Below are 21,435 nucleotides of genomic sequence, written 5' to 3'. Positions count from 1 at the left end.
CTAGTCCTGGTTCCAGGTCTACTAGTCCTGGTTTCAGTTCTACTAGTCCTGGTTTCAGTTACTAGTCCTGGTTTCAGTTCTACTAGTCCTGGTTTCAGTTACTAGTCCTGGTTTCAGTTCTACTAGTCCTGGTTTCAGTTCTACTAGTCCTGGTTTCAGTTACTAGTCCTGGTTTCTACTAGTCCTGGTTTCAGTTCTACTAGTCCTGGTTTCAGTTACTAGTCCTGGTTTCTACTAGTCCTGGTTTCAGTTCTACTAGTCCTGGTTTCAGTTCTACTAGTCCTGGTTTCAGTTACTAGTCCTGGTTTCTACTAGTCCTGGTTTCAGTTCTACTAGTCCTGGTTTCAGTTACTAGTCCTGGTTTCTACTAGTCCTGGTTTCAGTTACTAGTCCTGGTTTCAGATCTACTAGTCCTGGTTTCAGTTCTACTAGTCCTGGTTTCAGTTCTACTAGTCCTGGTTCCAGTTCTACTAGTCCTGTTTCAGTTCTACTAGTCCTGGTTTCTGGTCTACTAGTCCTGGTTTCAGATCTACTAGTCCTGGTTTCAGATCTACTAGTCCTGGTTTCAGTTACTAGTCCTGGTTTCAGTTCTACTAGTCCTGGTTCCAGTTCTACTAGTCCTGTTTCAGTTCTACTAGTCCTGGTTTCAGTTCTACTAGTCCTGGTTTCAGATCTACTAGTCCTAGTTTCAGTTCTACTAGTCCTGGTTTCAGTTCTACTAGTCCTGGTTTCTACTAGTCCTGTTTCAGTTCTACTAGTCCTGGTTTCAGTTCTACTAGTCCTGGTTTCTACGAGTCCTGGTTCAGATCTACTAGTCCTGGTTCAGATCTACTAGTCCTGGTTCAGATCTACTAGTCCTGGTTCAGATCTACTAGTCCTGGTTTCAGTTCTACTAGTCCTGGTTTCAGGTCTACTAGTCCTGGTTCCAGTTACTAGTCCTGGTTTCAGTTCTACTAGTCCTGGTTCCAGTAACTAGTCCTGGTTTCAGTTCTACTAGTCCTGGTTTCAGTTCTACTAGTCCTGGTTTCAGTTACGAGTCCTGGTTCTGAGGTTGTCTCACGGTCTCTGGGACGGATGTTGCAGAAAACAAAGACCTGCAGGAGGACCCGGTCTAGTAGGAACCACTTCCTGCCCCCTCAAAGCTCCAAGTCTGCACTTGTTGGTTTTCACAGACGCCAGTGGAGTGAAGCGGGACGGAAGAGAACCTGTCAGGGAACAGAGGACGTCTGTCTCAGAGCTGGAGTGTTTGGACAGAAGGACACGGTTCCCTGAGCCTCGGCTACCCGTGAAGAGCTGCATAAACTTCTGAAGAACAAGATCCGGTACTGCTCTCTCCAGACCCTGGAGGTCGGGAGAGGAACCAAAGACCCTGGAGGTCGGGAGAGGAACCAAAGACCCTGGAGGTCGGTAGAGGAACCAAAGACCCTGGAGGTCGGTAGAGGAACCAAAGACCCTGGAGGTCGGTAGAGGAACCAAAGACCCTGGAGGTCGGTAGAGGAACTAGTGATGCACCGATTGTTCGGTAACCGAAATTGTCGGACGAAAATGGCAAAAAAACACTATCGGATTTCGGTGGAATAAGTGGGGAAAAAAACGGAACAATTAATAACAGCGTTGTAAAATAAGGAAATAGACTGGCTGCTCCGTCCCGTAACTGTTGCGCACCACAAACATAAATCGTTGGCCAACCAAAAACTAACCCCATAAGAATTTTACCTAACATTCACCAAGAGGTGGAACCAAAACAACATAATGCTGGGAAATAAAAAAAATTTCATTTTTTTATGTTCAATAAATATTTTCTACCTTGTAATTTTGTAAAAGATTTTTTTCTTTGAAAAGCATGCCTAAATCAAATTTATTTGATTTATGCAATGGTGAAAAAATTGGCAAAATAAATGAAAAACTGCAAAGAACCATGTTCGGTATTGTTCGGTATTCGGCCAAGTGTTTATTATTATTTTCGGTTTCGGTTTCGGCCACAAATTTTCATTTTGTTGCATCACTAAGAGGAACCAAAGACCCTGGAGGTCGGTAGAGGAACCAAAGCGGTCCTGGACTCTCTGAGACTTTCCTACACTTCCAGTGAACTGACCTGAGGTCAGCCGGTCCGCCCACGCGGCGGTGAATGTGTGTGCGCTAGGCGCTACGCGGGGCGGTGAATGTGTGTGCGCTAGGCGCTACGCGCGGCGGTGACTGCGGGTCATTCCGCCCACGGCCCGCCGGCTCCGAGCATCCAACCATTGTTCGCTGTGCTCAGCACAACCACAGCTCTCATGAGGTGTGGATCTCCTCCGCCGGCCTGTGAGGATACTGTACATGACTGCGGCGACCCTTGACCCCGCTGTCAGCCCTGATGGATGGCTAAGCGCCGCCGACCAGCTGGAACCCACAAGTCTTTCTCTCCGGGAAGGTTTTATTCATCCTCCCCTCGTCGTCAGAGCACCTGCACCTCATTAAACCACACAACGTTTGTGCTGGAAATATGGAGCTAATAATCCCGACAGGTTTTATCTGAAGGCGCCTCTCCAGGCCCGAGGTCACGGTACCAGGAACAAGGAGGGTCTGGTGGAAACACTGGGGTTGATGTTAAACTACAGGAGATTAAGATTAAGGACCAAGAGGAAGGAAACAAGTGGGCCGAGGACAGAACCCTGGGGAACTCCTACTGGAAAAGAGCGGGAACTCAAGTCTTTGTCCCGTAGGAACTGGATGAGACCAGAAAGGTAGTTCCCCCGATGGACCAAGCCCAGCCTCGTAGCCCACCGTTAAGCATCGTAGCCCTTCATAAACCATCGTAGCCCATCGTTAAAGGAGCCGTCTGTAAGAAATGGCCAAAACTGGTACTGCAGTCACTTTCAAAATATTGTTGAGCGGCGTGTACCCTCCCCCTCCTCCCCCCGACCAGAGGTTGCCAGGTAGGCTGCAGAATGCAGCAGGAACGTAGGCTGCCATGGCTGCGATAATTGGAGCCGAGCTGGCAACCCGGATGCCGAAACAATACTGACTTGGTGATTGGGAGATAGGTGGAGGGTGGAGCTTCAGAAACAATACTGACTTGGTGATTGGGAGATAGGTGGAGGGTGGAGCTTCAGAAACAATACTGACTTGGTGATTGGGAGATAGGTGGAGGGTGGAGCTTCAGAAACAATACTGACTTGGTGATTGGGAGATAGGTGGAGGGTGGAGCTTCAGAAACAATACTGACTTGGTGATTGGGAGATAGGTGGAGGGTGGAGCTTCAGGCCAAAACAAAAAATGACAACATAAACATCAGTTGAGGGCTGCAACTCCTCTTTTTAAACTGGAATATCCTGGCTTGAGTGCTGTTGTCAGTGACATAAGTATTTGAAATGAACATGATTTTTAAATGTCTGTTGACATATCGGGATCATTTTATGATTCGTTTTATTATTGCTCTTACATACAGCTCCTTAAAGCATCCTAGCCTATCGTTAAGCATCGTAGCCCATGATAAACCATCATAGCGGGGCGGCAGTAGCTCAGGTGGTAGAGTGGGTTGTCCAATGATCGGAAGGTCGGCGGTTCGAATCCCGCTCTGTCCCAGTTTGCTGTCGTAGTGTCCTTGGGCAAGACACCTTACCCACCTTGCCTCGTGTGAATGTGTTTGAATGTTGGTGGTGGTCGGAGGGGCCGTTAGGCGCGATATGGCAGCCACGCTTCCGTCAGTCTGCCCCAGGGCAGCTGTGGCTACAGATGTAGCTACCACCACCAGAAAGAATGTGTATGAATGAATAATGATTTCTGTAAAGCGCTCTGGGTGCCTAGAAGGGCGCTATATAAATCCAAGTCATTATTATTATTATTATTGGTAACACTTTACAATAAGGGTCCCTTAATTAACGTTAGTTAATGCATTATTAAGCATTATAGCAACAGTTTAATAATAGTTAAATAACCATTATTATGTATTACTTAACATTAATTAACATATTAGTTAATGCATTAATAAACAGTTAGTTAATGCATTATTAAGCATTAATTAACAGTGTAATAATAGTTAAATAACCATTATTATGTATTACTTAACATTAATTAGCATATTAGTTAATGCATTAATAAACAGTTAATTAATGCCTACTGCTCAGAGTTAATTAATACATTAGTAAGCATTAATAAACGTTACATGATGTAATTATTTATCCTTATGTATCCATTACTTAGTATTAAGTAATACATTAGTTAATACATAAGTAAAACGTTAATAATGTCCCTAGTAATCATTTACTAATGGTGTTTATTTGGAGTGAATATGCATTAAGTAACAGCTACCTAATACATCTACTAATCATTCGCTAATGGTGTACATGTTTACTGGATGGGCATTATTAAACAACTATTTAGAGTCTTAAGTAATCATTTCCTAATGGTGCTGTGTATGTTATCAGGTAGCTTACCTGACCTTATGAACGGTAACCTGACATAAACCTTAATAAATGTATAGGAGTGGCTCATAACCATTACTTAACCATTAGTAAATACTATTCTGGACCCTTATTGTAAAGTGTAACACATGTATCCCTTAGGTAACACATTATTAATGCTTAACTGCCTCATAAGCATTACTTAACCATAATTAACCATTAGTAAAGGCTTGCTGGACCCTTATTGTAAAGTGTAACACATTTATCCCTTAGGTAACACATTATTAATGCTTAACTGCCTCATAAGCATTACTTAACCATAGTTAACCATTAGTAAATTAAGCAATCACATATAAAGAAGTTTACACTTTTTATTTAAAACAAAATAAAACAGATAACAGATAACATTTGTTATATGTATACATCTTATACACATATATATATATATATATATATATATATATATATATATATATATATATATATATATATATATATATATATATATATACACACACACACACACACATCTGTGATAACAGATACGTAACAACAATTCGCACAGAGGAGATCTTTGAACAAACATTATTTAGTAACATAATACAATAACACAGTATGATAGGCTACCCTCTGTTTATCCTCCCTGGAAATGTCTGCTCCCTTTTGACATGATGAGCTATGAGTGGCACCAGTTCTAATGCACTAGTACATGTGTTACACTTTACAATAAGGGTCCAGCAAGCCTTTACCAATGGTTAAGTAATGGTTATGAGCCACTCCTATACATTTATTAAGGTTTATGTCAGGTTACCGTTCATAAGGTCAGGCAAGCTACCTGATAACATACACAGCACCATTAGGAAATGAATACTTAAGACTCTAAATAGTTGTTCAATAATGCCCATCCAGTAAACATGTACACCATTAGCGAATGATTAGTAGATGTATTAGGTAGCTGTTACTTAATGCATATTTACTCCAAATAAACACCATTAGTAAATGATTACTAGGGACATTATTAACGTTTTACTTATGTATTAACTAATCTATTACTTAATACTAAGTAATGCATACATAAGGATAAATAATTACATCATGTAACGTTTATTAATGCTTACTAATGTATTAATTAACTCTGAGCAGTAGGCATTAATTAACTGTTTATTAATGCATTAATTAATATGCTGATTAATGTTAAGTAATACATAATAATGGTTATTTAACTATTATTACACTGATAATTAATGCTTAATAATGCATTAACTAACTGTTTATTAATGCATTAACTAATATGTTAATTAATGTTAAGTAATACATAAAATTGGTTATTTAACTATTATTAAACTGTTAATTAATGCTTAATAATGCATTAACTAACGTTAATTAAGGGACCCTTATTGTAACGTGTTACCTTATTATTATTATTATAGCCCTTCATAAACCATCGTAGCCCTTCATAAACCATCATAGCCCATCATCAACCATCGTAGCCCTTTGTAGCCCATCGTAGCCCATCGTTAACCAATCGTAGCCCATCGTTAACCATCGTAGCCCATCATAAACCATCGTAGCCCTTCATAAACCATCGTAGCCCTTCATAAACCATCGTAGCCCATCATAAACCATCGTAGCCCATCGTAAACCATCGTAGCCCATCATAAACCATCGTAGCCCATCATTAACCATCGTAGCCCATCGTAGCCCCTCGTAGCCCATCATAAACCATCGTAGCCCATCGTAAACCATCATAGCCCATGATAAACCATCGTAGCCACTCGTAGCCCATCATACACCATCGTAGCCCATTATAGCCCCTCATAAAACAACCATCGTAGCCCCTTCATAAACCATCGTAGCCCATCCTAGTACTTTGTAGCCCATCGTAGCCCATCATAAACCATCGTAGCCCATCGTAGCCCATCATTAACCATTGTAGCCCATCATAAACCATCATAGCCCATCATTAACCATCGTAGCCCATCATAAACCATCATAGTCCATCATAAACCATCATAGCCCATCGTTAACCATCGTAGCCCATCATAAACCATCATAGCCCATCATTAACCATCGTAGCCCATCGTAGCCCCTCGTAGCCCATCATTAACCATCGTAGCCCATCGTAGCCCCTCGTAGCCCATCATAAACCATCGTAGCCCATCGTAGCCCCTCGTAGCCCATCATAAACCATCGTAGCCCATTATAGCCCCTCATAAAACAACCATCGTAGCCCCTCGTAGCCCATCATAAACCATCGTAGCCCTTCATAAACCATCGTAGACCATCCTAGTACTTTGTAGCCCATCGTAGTCCATCATTAACCATCGTAGCCCATCGTTAACCATCGTAGCCCATCGTTAACCATCGTAGCCCATCGTTAACCATCGTAGCCCATCATAAACCATCGTAGCCCCTCGTAGCACATCATAAACCATTGTAGCCCATCGTTAACCATCGTAGCCCATCGTTAACCATCGTAGCCCATCATAAACCATCGTAGCCCCTCGTAGCACATCATAAACCATTGTAGTCCATCATTAACCATCGTAGCCCATCGTTAACCATCGTAGCCCATCGTTAACCATCGTAGCCCCTCGTAGCCCATCGTTAACCATCGTAGCCCATCGTTAACCATCGTAGCCCATCGTTAACCATCGTAGCCCCTCGTAGCCCATCGTTAACCATCGTAGCCCATCATAAACCATCGTAGCCCATCGTAAACCATCGTAGCCCAGGATAAACCATCGTAAACCATCGTAGTTCATCGTAGCCCGTGATAAACCATCGTAGCCCATCATTAACCATCGTAGCCCATCATAAACCATCGTAGCCCATCGTAGCCCATGTTTAACTCTCGTAGCCCATCATAGCCCATCGTAGCCCATCGTAGCGCAGCGGCTCCTCGTGACTAAATGGACCCGAGTTCATTAAATTACAGGAAGAGAAGGCGTCTCCTGAGGTTTGGGAGATGACCTTTTCTGACGTGTCGAGCTCTGAGCGCGCTCAGAACAGAGGGGCGGAGTCTCACCCCTCACACACACACACACACACACACACACACACACACACACACACACACACACACACACACACACACACACACACACACACACACACACACACACACACGCACTAGCTGACGAGAGACGGCAGGAACCATCAGGACGCTGATAATTGCAGCATCTCGTCTGACTCTCATCACTTCCCCTCCTCCAGCTGTTGAACCTGTCAACACACACTCACACTCACACACACACACACTCACACACACACACACACACACACACACACACACACACACACACACACACACACACACACACACACACACACACACACACACACACACACACACACACTAGTGAGAGGTCCATGGATCATTTCAACTCTTTACTTCGTACATTTGTCTCAAGGTTCTGATAACGGTGGCGTTTTCTTGGAGATCGTTGAGTATAAAACTAAATAAAACCCAAATAAAACTAAATAAAACCCAAATAAAACGTAAATAAAACCCAAATAAAACGAAATAAAACCCAAATAAAACTCAAAACTTAAATAAAACCCAAATAAAACGAAATAAAACCCAAATAAAACGTAAATAAAACCCAAATAAAACGAAATAAAACCCAAATAAAACTCAAAACTTAAATAAAACCCAAATAAAACGTAAATAAAACCCAAATAAAACGTAAATAAAACCCAAATAAAACTAAATAAAACCCAAATAAAACTAAATAAAACCCAAATAAAACGAAATAAAACCCAAATAAAACTTAATAAAACTCAAAACTTAAATAAAACCAAAATAAAACTAAATAAAACCCAAATAAAATGTAAATAAAACCCAAATAAAACGAAATAAAACTCAAAACTTAAATAAAACCCAAATAAAACTTAAATGAAACGTAAATAAGAGCAGAACGTTTGGGACGTGACACTGACGGCCTGCAGTTCCTCTGGGACCAATAATCAAATCAAATCAAATCAAATCAAATCAAATCAGAGTTGATTTAGACGGGACAATACACCAGGTTTTAGCAAACAGGCTAGTTTCCACCCGCAGTCCCCACAGAAATTCAGTCAATTCAGTCAAACAATACAATAAAACAAAGGAACAAACATAAAACATACAGAGTAGCAAAATAGATTTAGCAGCATTTAAAAGCAGTAATGACTTGAGTTTAGCTACAGTGCTAGCTGTGGTTGTAGCCCGGATACCACTAGGGTCCAGGTCCAGACCTGCAGGTCCTCTACAGACCACTAGGGTCCAGATCCAGACCTGCAGGTCCTCTACAGACCACTAGGGTCCAGATCCAGACCTGCAGGTCCTCTACAGACCACTAGGGTCCAGATCCAGACCTGCAGGTCCTCTACAGACCACTAGGGTCCAGATCCAGACCTGCAGGTCCTCTACAGACCACTAGGGTCCAGATCCAGACCTGCAGGTCCTCTACAGACCACTAGGGTCCAGATCCAGACCTGCAGGTCCTCTACAGACCACTAGGGTCCAGATCCAGACCTGCAGGTCCTCTACAGACCACTAGGGTCCAGATCCAGACCTGCAGGTCCTCTACAGACCACTAGGGTCCAGATCCAGACCTGCAGGTCCTCTACAGACCACCAGGGTCCAGGTCCAGACCTGCAGGTCCTCTACAGACCACTAGAGTCCAGGTCCAGGTCCCGGCCCCCCTGACCCGGTCTTGTCCCCCCAGTGCCAGCAGTTCCAGCAGGGGGCGGTAGCGGGGGACCTGTGTGAGGACCTGTGTGTGCGGGAGCTGGTCCAGTACCGGCGCTGCCTCTACTACGAGACGGGGAAGAAGGTCCTGGAAGCTCGCTGGAGGAACCACCGCGTGGTGCTCAAGTCCAAGCTGGAGAACTTCAGCTCCTACGAGCCGCTGGGGCTGCTGGACTACCAGGTACCTGGTCCTGGTCCCGGGGCCGGATTCACCAAAATGTTCTTAAGAATAATCTTAAGAAATGTCTTAAGATCTAAAAGTAAGAAGTTCATAAGAAAAATAGAGAAACATATTTTCTCATCAACAAAGCATATTTTACACTTTTATACTTATACTTTTTTTTATACTTTTATTACATTACATTTTATTGTTATTGTTATTTTATTGTCTGAAAAATGGTTCAAATATGTTATTTTATTATTTGAAATTTGTTTTTGTTGATGAAAAATTATGTTTCTCTATTCTTCTTATTTTTGTGAGGGGGGATATATATTGTTTTTCGACATTACCTTGTTCTCTATAGCTGATATAACATGAATTATTCCTATGTGGGATCAATAAAGTTCTTATTTTTGCCGTCTGAGAAAATTAAATATATTATATTTGGTGCCTAACTGTTTCCCAAGTATATTAGTGCGTGTGTGAATGAATAAATGAGACGTAAAATGTACATTTCTTTGTAGAAAGGCGTTTTATGAAAACAAGTCCATTTACTTGTATTAGTTTACAGCGCAGTCTTGAACATCCAATATGGCGGCGACGTCAGTAGGCGATGCAATGTGCTGATTGGCTCTCCAGAAACGCTTTGAAACCCTGTCCAAAGATCGCTGATTGGCTCTTATTATTGGCACGTCAAAACACTGCCATAACTCGTAGTTGTAAAAAAAGTTTGTAGCTTTTGTAAAAAGTACAAATATTTTTTGCACATGCACACAATATTTCTACAAGTACAAATATTTTTTGCACATGTACAAAATATTTCTACAAGTACAAATATTTTTTGCACATGTACAAAATATTTCTACAAGTACAAATATGTTTTGCACATGCACAAAATATTTCTACAGTTTATTTACAGATACAAAATATTTATGGCTTTAATTTAAGCCCATAAATATCAAGCTACAGTTTGTCACCTCCACGACACGTATCGTGACTGTGGCAGGGTGGAGGAGCAGCCACTCAGCTGATTGGGCACAGGTGTGCACAGGTGTGCCCAATCAGCCCCTCCACCCTGCCTGCCTTCATAAAGAGCAGCTGCACCAGCAAGGCCCCCGTAGCACCAGCCTTCCTACAGTGACGTTTTTGTATCGCTAAATTTTGTTGCACGATATATTGTTACAACCCTAGTACCTGGTGACCCCCGGCCCTGGTCCTGGTCCTGGTCCAGGTCCTGGTCCTGGTCCCAGGACCCCCGGAGGTCTGGACTAAAACTTTCTCTCGCCCTTCCAGCAGGACGCAGGCGAGGAGCTGTCAGCTCTGGATGTGGTTTTCTACGCTACTCTGGAGGTAAGAGGACCCTAGACCAGGACCTGCACCTGGACCAGGACTAGACCTGAACCAGGACTAGTAGACCTGAACCAGGACTAGACCTGAACCAGGTCTAGACCTGGTCCAGGTCTAGACCTGAACCCGTCCCCCCCTCCAGGTCCGGAACTCTCTGGGTCTGCTGCAGGACCAGGACCAGGACATGGACCAGGATCAGGACCAGGACCGGGACCGGCGGCCCAACGGTTCTCTGTCTCGGCTGCTGGAGCAGCAGCTCCGGGGCCACGACTACTCCAGGGCTGAGCTGGCGTCGCTGTGGGCCCTTCTGCAGCAGGAGGAGTACACCTTCCTCAGGTAGGGGCCCCCAGGTCGGAGGTCCCGGCCCAGTGCATCCAAGTGATCGCCGAGGCTTTGTGGTGCTCGAACCCGGAGACTGCGCTGGGGGGGCTGATAAGAGGGGGGGCCGGTAAGGCGTTGAAGATGAGGGGGGGGTGTGGTTATCAGTAAGTGTGTGTGTGTTTGAGCGGTAAGTTCGTGAACTTCGCCCCAGAGCTGCTCCTCAGCCAATGTCCTTGATGTTATCAGACGGCTCGGTACAGTTCTGAAACAGGTCCACAGATGTTCCTGGGAAGGGGAGGGCTAGTGGGGGCAGGGTCACCTTGTTTACATTCCACCAGGGAGATTGTGACTGGAGCAGCCGGCCAAGCCGCCCTGTCAAGGTCAGATTATAGAATCAACAATTGTATTGAAAAGAACAGGCAGATCCCAGTAATTCTTTGATTCATCAATGGCGACTCCAAACAGATGAATTTGTGATCAATTCCCGCCAAGCCGAGCTTCCAACTTCTCCAAGGTCTTATCCATCTTGCCAATGAGCTCAAAGACCGCCGCCAGCCTGTGATTCTGTTCAAGAATCTCATCCAGCTTACGGCTTTGCTCTCCCAGCGTTAGAGTCTGAGTGTTAGTCGCAGAGCTTATCTGGCAGCTCGGAAAGGGCCAGAACAGCTGTTGACGACTTACGCGTTTGTCGATATACCAGGAATCCACCAGCTCCGATCAGCGGAAATCCTGTTATCATTAATCCAATTATGAAGGCATCTTCAACGTCCTCGACAGACAGAATCGACAGACACAAAATCATCCAATGCTTCCAGGAGTCAATCACGTATCCGGCAAAAAATGTCCCATCGGGGCAAGAGGGCTCCCTTGTCCTATGACTTCTCGTCGCAAAAATTTGGTCAATTGTGCTGAGAGACCAGTTAACCAATTCCATGATTGTAGAGTTTCGGAGGAGTGAAAAATAGAGGCTCTAAAGACAAGACAGGACAAAAGCAGCAGCAGGGCAGATAGGGAGGGAGAGGAGCAGAAAACCGTTCGCCTTCGCCGACAGCCGGAAGAAGCGGCCGGGGCCAGGGCCGGGGCCGGGAGTTTTTGAGTATTTGGCATGGTGTTAGTTATGGATATAAGGTTTTCAAAAACCACTGCAAACAAATTGGGACGGCCCCCTAGTGGCCGGTTTGCAGAAAATTCAAAATGAATCAATAAGCGAGGCGATAGAGGCTATGGAGGATTTTTTGTGCCAAAATTAAATAAATAAATACATCATTAATTAAATGTGTCATTAATTAATTAAAATGGGAATTAAATAATGTCATTCATTAATTAAATGTGTCAATAATACATTAAAATTGGAATGCAATATGTCATTAATTAATTAAATATGTCATTAATTAATTACAATTGGAATGAAATATGTCATTAATTAAATGTGTCATTAATTCATTAAATGTGTCCTTAATTAATTAAAATACAATTCATTTTAAGGCAGGCGTTTCAGGTGTTAAGTGAGTTTAAAAATGCCCACCTGATGTTTTTTGTGTGTTACTTTTTATTTAGTTTTGCAATATATTCAAATTTTCCGATCTTCACCTGTATATTATGACATCAATAAATAAGAGCATAATATATGTCCGTATTGGTTGGGTGGCGAGCCTATACGTATGAAAACCTGTCACCTGTCAGGATCTTTATGGTGGTCTGGTTTGTGCAGGATCCTGCAGGACCTCAGCGTCCACGTGGCCCGGGTCCTCGGCTCCTGCGGACACTTCTACGCCGTGGAGTTCCTGTCGGCGGGCCACGCCTGGGACCAGAACCTGTTCTCCCTGGACCGGGACCCGGGGGGGCCTGGGGGCCCGGGGAGGGGCCCCCGCTCCGGGGGGCCCCGGGACTCGGTGCACCGCATCGCGCTCAGCTTCCTGGACATGGTGCAGCACTTCGACCGCGACTTCAGACACAAGCTGCACCTCTGCGACATCAAGCCGGAGAACTTCGCCATCCGGAAGGACCTGACGGTGAGGGAGGCTAACGCTAGCCTTCTGCTAGCCCCCTGGTAACCTCCTGCTAACCCCAGCCTGCTAACCCTCTGCTAACCTGCTAACCTCCTCATAACCTCCTGCTAACCTCCTGCTAACCCCAGCCTGCTAAACTCCTGCTAACCTCCTGCTAACCTCCTGCTAACCCAAGCCTGCTAACCTCCTGCTAACCTCCTGCTAACCTCCTGCTAACCCCAGCCTGCTAACCTCCTGCTAACCCCAGCCTGCTAACCCCCTGCTAACCTCCTGCTAACCCCAGCCTGCTAACCTCCTGCTAGCCTCCTGCTAACCTCCTGCTAACCCCAGCCTGCTAACCTCCTGCTAACACCCTGCTAACCTCCTGCTAACCTCCTGCTAACCTCCTGCTAGCCTCCTGCTAACCTCCTGCTAACCTCCTGCTAACCCCAGCCTGCTAACCTCCTGCTAACCCCAGCCTGCTAGCCTCCTGCTAACCCCAGCCTGCTAACCTCCGCTAACCCCTGCTAACCTCCTGCTAACTTCCTGCTAACTTCCTGCTAACCTCCTGCTAACTTCCTGCTAACCTCCTGCTAACTTCCTGCTAACCCCCTGCTAACCTCCTGCTAACCTCCTGCTAACCCCCTGCTAACCTCCTGCTAACCCCCTGCTAACCTCCTGCTAACCTCCTGCTAACCCCCTGCTAACCTCCTGCTAACCTCCTGCTAACCTCCTGCTAACCTCTTGCTAACCCCAGCTGCCACTTTATTGAGGTTTTTGTAGTGAAATGAGGAGGAATCATAGAGATAACTTCTCATTTCAACTAACTGGATCAGCCGTTCCTCATGACTGTTTCCTACAGCGCTTTCAACCGTCTTTCAACCGTCTTTCAACCGTCTTCCAACCGGCTTTCAACCGTCTTTCAACCGTCTTTCAACCGTCTTTCAACCGTCTTTCAACCGGCTTTCAACCGGCTTTCAACCGGCTTTCAACCGTCTTTCAACGCGAGTGGCAGGAAGAAAATAGAAGCGTCCAACAAATGTTCAGCTCAAAACGGCCAGTTAGGACAGTCCAATAGAAAATAAAGCAATGGAATTGATTTTGTCGCTGACGGTCACTCACATGCAGTTATGACACGGTGTAAAGGCTAACCTCCCCGTCTAGCTAAGCCTAACCTCCCCATCTAGCTAAGGCTAACCTCCCCGTCTAGCGTGGCTAAGGCTAACCCCCCCGTCTAGCTAAGGCTAACCTCCCCGTCTAGCGTACTAAGGCTAACCTCCCCGTCTAGCGTGCTAAGGCTAACCTCCCCGTCTAGCGGGAGCGTTGGCTAAAGCTAATCTACTAACCTCCTGCTAACCGTCTCCTAACTCTGTATGCTAATCCACTGCTAACTCCTTATGCTAACCATGTGCTAACCGTGTGCTAACAGGTGGTAGCCATCGACGTGGACATGGTTTTCTTCGAGCCGAAGATGAGGGACATCCTGGAGCAAAACTGCAGCAGCGACGACGACTGCAACTTCTTCGACTGCACGTCCAGGTGCGACGGCGTCCGCCGCAGGTGCAGCCCGCGCCGCCGCAACAGCAACCTGCAGGTGAGCCCGGCCCGCGGGATTCTGGGTAATCAGCCCACACCTGCAGTTAGCTGCTGCGGTGGAAGCAGGACGTTGTGACGGGGTGACGTTGTGACGGGGTGAACGGGTGAAGAGGTGAACTGGTGACGGGGTAAAGTCTGTCCACGTCTTAATTTATAAACAAGAAAACATTTATACAAGCTGCTAGTAGAGGAAAAACAATATAAGAAAATAGAACATTTTGGGAGGTTTCATGAACAAGACATATACACAATAAGTAAAATTAATAACAAAAAAACAGTCAGGCATTTTAAAGCAAAAAGCATCGCCATTTCAGAAAGAGACTTAAAATAAAACATACTTTGATATATCGGCTAATAATCTTTTTTTGCAGTTATTTGACTTAATTTATTTTATAAAGACAAAAAAACTTTGAAATAATTTAAAAAACATTGGAAAGAGGCTTCATTTTTCTCCACTTACAACAGTGTTTATGATATTTAGCCAGTAAGAGAATGACATTATTAACCAAGAGAGACACTAATTTGTCAATTGTATCTATATAAAAAATAATGTTAACGATTTCTAAATTTGGAATGTCATTCATTTGTAAAAGTAGCGACACAATAGAAACATATGATCAAGTGATTCTTCAGATTCATTACAGAAAGCACAGGGGTCAACTTCAAATTTAAATCTTTGTCTCAAAAATTCAACGTTTGGATACATTTTATTGACCAAATTAAAATGAGTTTCCTTGGCTTTGGGGGGAGCGGAAATTTGATATAGTTTGAGTGGCTGAAGTGTGAGAATATAACGCTCTTATCTGTGCGTCTGTCCACGTCTGCAACCCGAGACCCTGGAGAATTCTGGGTAATTAGCCGCGACCTTTAACCGTCCACTTGAAGTAAGACTTTAACTTTAACCTTATTTCTTTACTTCATTCATTAAAAGAAAAACAAAACAGTTCAATATAATTGCAACAAATTGAATGAAAGGGAACAGTAAGAACACTAAGCTTATTTTATCTGTCCCTTTTTCCTAAGAAATCAAATTTCAATAAATGTAATAATAAAAAAAAATTACAAATTACGCAATTGAAAAAAAGCACTTTCCAATAAACGTAATAAATAAAACAAAACCAAAACTACAACAAAGTTATAAAATAACACAAAATCGCTGTCGTCAAACACGGATAGTCGTATTCTTTTTTTGATTCAAAGAAAAAAAATATGACAATGTTGCTAAAAAGAGATAGAAAAAAAAACAAGAAAACGCACCTAACTTAAAACTAACTAAAATTATGATATTTCTTCATCAAACTGGCTTTTATTATTCTTTTAAATGTAATGTTTGATTTGCATTCTTTGGCTTCTGTATCCAGATTGTTCCATAAACTGATTCCTTTTACAGAAACACAACGTTTCATTAATTTCATCCTGAATTTAGTTTTTTTAAAGATCTCTGTTCTTTTTAATTTATCCTTATTTTCTCATTTTTCAATTTTCTTCTGTACAGTATATTGATTGGCAACATTTTCTTATGAGCTAATTTCCGCATAATTTGCAGAATTCTGTGGTTCCATTAATTCAAGACATTTCAACAGTTTTAACTGAAGGAGTAATTTGAAGGATATTGTTTTCTGCTAATTATTATGGCTTTTTTTTGTAAAATGAAAATAGAATGAGTATATTTTTTGCAAACATTCCCCCAAACTTCAATGCAACAGGTCAAATATGGCACAATCTTAGTGTGATATAAAATATACAATAACCTTGTTATCCGGGGAATCTTTTATTTGTGGAACAGAAATATTGTTTTGACATGTTTTTGACTGAATCTCTACCTGAAACCCGGAGGCCTGGACGCGCCGCGAGGCCGAAACTAGAACCCGCGTTTACGTCTCAGCTCAGACTCCTGAGGAATTCTGGGTAATTATCCCGCCCCGACCTTTGACCTTCCACATCAGGTGCAGCTTCCCCGCCGCCGGCGTGGACGGGGATCGAAGGTTTTATCTGCCGTCCGTCAGCAACGTTTCTGCGTTCGCCGCTCCGATAAATCGCGGCCCTTTTTCCTCTCAGACTCCTGAGGAATTCTGGGTAATTAGCCTGTCACAGATTTAATTATCCAGCGCTGGAAAAAACTAAAAGCGACGAGAGGAATGTGAATCGCTGCGTCGCAGCGTCCAAGAGGATTTGTGGGTAATTAAAGTTCCGGTGACACTTTAGTTGAGACATTTCACTTTTTATTATGAAAATAATTGTGTAAAAAGTTTAAATCCCTTTTCAAAATATAAAACCCTAATGAGAGAAAATTATTTAAATTTGGAGGCAGTTGCAGTAATTTTTAATTAAACTGCATCAAACCTTCTGTTTATTTAAGTAAATAAAAGCTCTATTTGTTTAATTTAATTCAAATTTGATTAAAATGTGGAAAATGTAAAATTTCTATCAACAGAAACAAATTAAGTTTTTTTTCAAACTGGAAGTTTTTCAGAGAACGAAAACAGATAAAAACCAACCAAGAATTCAGATTTAAGACATTTTCCGCTCCGTGGTTCTCCACCTGCTTTTCTTCACCTCCTTTTCTTCAGCTCCTTTTCTTCAGCTCCTTTTCTTCACCTCCTTTTCTTCAGCTTCGTTCCTTCGTTGAACTTAAAGAACCTGCCGACAGACGTTTCTCGGCCGCGGCCGCCGCGCCGGCGTCCGAGTCTCCGGAGCCTCAAAAACACAGCTATTCTCTCTAAAACTTAAAGTTTTCTTTGTCTAAGCTTCACGTGACCGAAGTCAAACTTTTCAGACAAAGAAACCCTTAAATTAAAATGTAGTTTGCAGATTAATCACTAATGTATGTCAGTATTTTTACAAATTAAGAGTTTATTTTGTCCTCAATAAGATAATTTTATTTGCCATTTGCACATTTGTTAAATAAAAATTCTTGTGCAGAGGAAACTCGGAGTACAAACATGAGAAGGAGTAAAGATTTAAAAACTAAAACAGGAAATAAAAAGAATAAAATAACAATAAATAACAATATATGTCAGACACTCTGCACATCATCTAAACATATTGCAGTTTTCCAGTTGGTTGTGAATTAACAGAGATAAGTTAGTCAAACGGACTGATGCTACTTTAAACATTCGGTATAAAATTGACTATAAAACCGTAATTTTTCAAATTAAGAGTTTCTGGTTATTGCCATTAAATCATTAAATCATTAAACCATTAAACCATTAAACCATTAAATCATTAAATCATTAAACCATTAAATCATTAAATCATTAAATCATTAAATCATTAAATCATTAAATCATTAAACCATTAAATCATTAAATCATTAAATCATTAAACCATTAAACCATTAAACCATTAAATCATTAAATCATTAAATCATTAAATCAGGCTTCATGGTCCAGTTACTGGAGCAGATGTTATAATTATTGCGTTTTAAATCATCATTATTTTACAAGCACCAGATTTTAGTTTTAGTTTTAATGAATATTAACACTAAATAAAAATGACTGAATATTATTATGATTATTATTATATTAGCTGGAATAATAATTATAATACTCCCTCAACCGTTTCCTGGCCTCTTGCAACAATCTGAACCCGAGACCGGACAAACCGGACAAACCGGATAAACCGGATAAACTGGACAAACCGGACAAACCGGACCAGACCAGATAAACTGGACCGGTGTTCTCCCAATCCATGCTCCCTGCCGAGAAATGCTACTTTGTGGTTCTGCCAACAGTGGATTTCCAAAGTTTGATTGCCACGTCCATGATTTCTTGCACGATGTAAAATTGATAAATTGGGATGTTGATTATTTGATCCTTCAAAATACACGACCCATGACATGAATTGCATTACACTTTGTGAAAATTATACAATAAAGAGAAAAAAACAACAATTCTATGGCTTTATTTGACATTCGTTCAGTCATTTTCCTTTATTTAACCAGGCAGGTCGTTAAGAACATTCTTATTTACAATGACGGCCTGGTGAGAGACAAGGAAGTGGTTTAGGGAGTAAAACACAGTAAAATTGTAGCTCTACAAAGGTAGAAAACCATTAGGGAGCATTTTTTGGCAAGGTAGCAAGGATTGGCGGAACACCGGCCAGACCGGATTGGACGGACCGGACGGACCGGAAAACCCTGATAACCCGGACGGAACCAGACCAGACCGGCGCCACCGAGGCCGCTCGGACCTGTCCTGACCCTCCAGAGGGGCCTCGGCCCCCCAGACCGGCCCGGAAAGGCAGCAAAGATGAGCCGTACATCCCCATCATCACCACCGTCGCCGTGACAACCAGCCGACGGACTCTCATCGCCCCGCGGGCCCCCGGATCGCCTCTCATGACACCGGATAGCGGCTTTCATCGGACACGGACCTGGCGCGAATACGAGCCGGAGGGAAGACGGAGAGAAGACGGAGGGAAGACGGAGGGAAGACGGAGAGAAGACGGAGAGAAGACGGAGAGAAGACGGAGGGAAGACGGAGAGAAGACGGAGAGAAGACGGAGAGAAGACGGAGAGAAGACGGAGGGAAGACGGAGAGAAGACGGAGAGAAGACGGAGAGAAGACGGAGGGAAGACGGAGAGAAGACGGAGAGAAGACGGAGGGAAGACGGATGGAAGACGGAGAGAAGACGGAGAGAAGACGGAGGGAAGACGGAGGGAAGACGGAGGGAAGACGGAGAGAAGACGGAGAGAAGACGGAGGGAAGACGGAGGGAAGACGGAGGGAAGACGGAGGGAAGACGGAGAGAAGACGGAGGGAAGACGGAGGGAAGACGGAGAGAAGACGGAGAGAAGACGGAGGGAAGACGGAGAGAAGACGGAGGGAAGACGGAGGGAAGACGGAGAGAAGACGGAGGGAAGACGGAGAGAAGACGGAGAGAAGACGGAGAGAAGACGGAGGGAAGACGGAGGGAAGACGGAGAGAAGACGGAGGGAAGACGGAGAGAAGACGGCGATTCTATTACTTAATACATATAAAATAACTACAAATGCAAATCAGAACAACATGATCGATTTCACTAGTTATTTTACACTTAAGACAAGACTCAAAAACAACCATTTTCACCTGTTTCAAGTAGATTTTCACTTAAAATAAGTGGAAAAATCTGCCAGTGGAACAAGATTGTTTTGCTTGTAATGAGAAGATAAATCTTGTCCCACTGGGAGATTTTTCTACTTATTTCAAGTGAAAATTTACTTGAAACAGGTGAAAATTGTCAAATAACAAGTTATTTTTCTGATGATGAGTCTTGTTTTAAGTGTAATGAGTTTTTTTGACTAAAAATGAGACATTTTAACTAGAAATAAGACAAATATTCCTGGTAAGATGTTGAGTTTTTGCAGTGAGCGAGACTGCATTGTAAAAAGTTCCAATTTTCTTGACCACACAGATCAGATACATAAACTTCTGTGATGAGTATTTGCTGGACGTGTTGATTGATACTCTAGTTAATGTGACTCGTAACCTTGCCATACCTTAGTAAGACTGAATTGACGCCACTGTGGACACACCCGGGAGATAAAGAAAAATAAAACCAAACCAAGTCGTAACGATGAAGCTGAAACCGGAACAAAGAGACGGGAACACAAACCAAAACAAAGGAAGCAAAGAACAAAGGGAGAAAGAGGAGAGGAGGAGAAGAGACGGAGGATGAGTGAAGACCGGACCTGCTGACATGTGGATGACACGCCGCTCTCCCATTGGCCGAGCCGGCCGCAGGTGTCCCGGGTCGACCGGTGGCGACGCGCCGGTCATCTCCTCGGAGAGAGAGCTCTTTATGTTTGACCCGAGTGTGTTCGTCGATGAAGAGTCCGGTGTCGTCTGCGTAGAGAAACACCTGCAACTCTTCTGTCCTTCTTTGTCCCTGGTTCCCACTGACTCGTGGGAAAAAGTCGAAATTTCGAGAAAAAAGTCGAAATGTCAAGAATAAAGCCGAAATGTCGCCTTTTTTCTCATCATTTGGACTTTTTTCTCGAAATTTTATTCCAACATTGATCTAAAAATTTCAACTTTTTTCTCAAAATTTCAACTTTTTTCTCAACATTTCGACTTTTTTGTCGAAGTGCACAATAAAAAGGTCCTTCTTTGTCCCTGGTTCCCCCCGACTCGTGGGAAAAATTCAAAATGTCAAGAATTTTTCTCGAAATTGGATTCCAACATTAATCTCGAAATTTCAACTTTCTTCTTGAAATTTAGACTTTTTTCTCGACTTTTAAACTTTTCTCACATTTCGACCTTTTTTCTCCCACTGACTCGTCTCCTGGTTCCCACTGACTGAAATTCGAAATGTCAAGAATAAAGTCGAAATGTCGCCTTTTTTCTCATCATTTGGACTTTTTTCTCGACATTTCGAATTTTTTCTCGAAATTTTATTCCAACATTAATCTAAAAATTTCAACTTTTTTTTCCAAATTTCAACTTTTTTCTCAACATTTCGACTTTTTTGTCGAAGTGCACAATAAAAAGGTCCTTCTTTGTCCCTGGTTCCCACCGACTCGTCTCCTGGTTCCCACTAACTGGTCTCCTGTCTCGTCCTGCAGGTGATCTGTGAGAAGATCTTCAAGCCCTGGTTCTCCCCCACGCTGCTCGGGGCCAAAGCCGGGCTCCCTCTGCAGGTAGGAACCATCTACTGAAATATTTGAGACGGGAAGATTTTTTTTTTATTTTGCACTTCGAGAAAAAATTCGAAATGTTGAAATAAAATTTCAAGAATAAAGTCGAAATTTTGACTTTTTTCTCAACATTTCACCTTTTTTCTTGAAATTGTATTTCAACATTAATTTTGACTTTTTTCTCAACATTTCAACTTTTTTCTCATCATTTCGACTTTTCTCTCGACATTTCAAATTTTTTCTCATCATTTTGACTTTTTTCTCAAAATTTCGACTTTTTCCTCGACA

General features: G+C 42.9%; 1 protein-coding gene across 4 annotated transcripts in view; it reads left to right on the top strand.

The window, feature by feature from the left end:
• dipk1c (divergent protein kinase domain 1C) overlaps positions 1-21,435 on the top strand; it is a 43,062-nt gene that overhangs the window by 19,757 nt on the left and 1,870 nt on the right. For 2 of the 4 annotated variants that reach the window (XM_061713278.1, XM_061713276.1), the window contains exons 2-7: positions 9,098-9,301; positions 10,577-10,630; positions 10,770-10,963; positions 12,660-12,960; positions 14,366-14,530; positions 21,076-21,150. In XM_061713278.1, coding sequence (XP_061569262.1) covers positions 9,098-9,301; positions 10,577-10,630; positions 10,770-10,963; positions 12,660-12,960; positions 14,366-14,530; positions 21,076-21,150 — 993 coding nt within the window. Of the gene's footprint in view, positions 1-9,097; positions 9,302-10,573; positions 10,631-10,769; positions 10,964-12,659; positions 12,961-14,365; positions 14,531-21,075; positions 21,151-21,435 lie in introns of all 4 variants that reach the window. The other 2 variants (XM_061713277.1, XM_061713275.1) reach the window with 1 other exon arrangement.

The sequence above is a fragment of the Cololabis saira genome, chromosome 22 (assembly GCF_033807715.1).
Source record: "Cololabis saira isolate AMF1-May2022 chromosome 22, fColSai1.1, whole genome shotgun sequence".
In the NCBI taxonomy this organism is placed as follows: Eukaryota; Metazoa; Chordata; class Actinopteri; order Beloniformes; family Belonidae; genus Cololabis; species Cololabis saira.
This window is presented reverse-complemented; position numbering and strand designations above follow the sequence as displayed.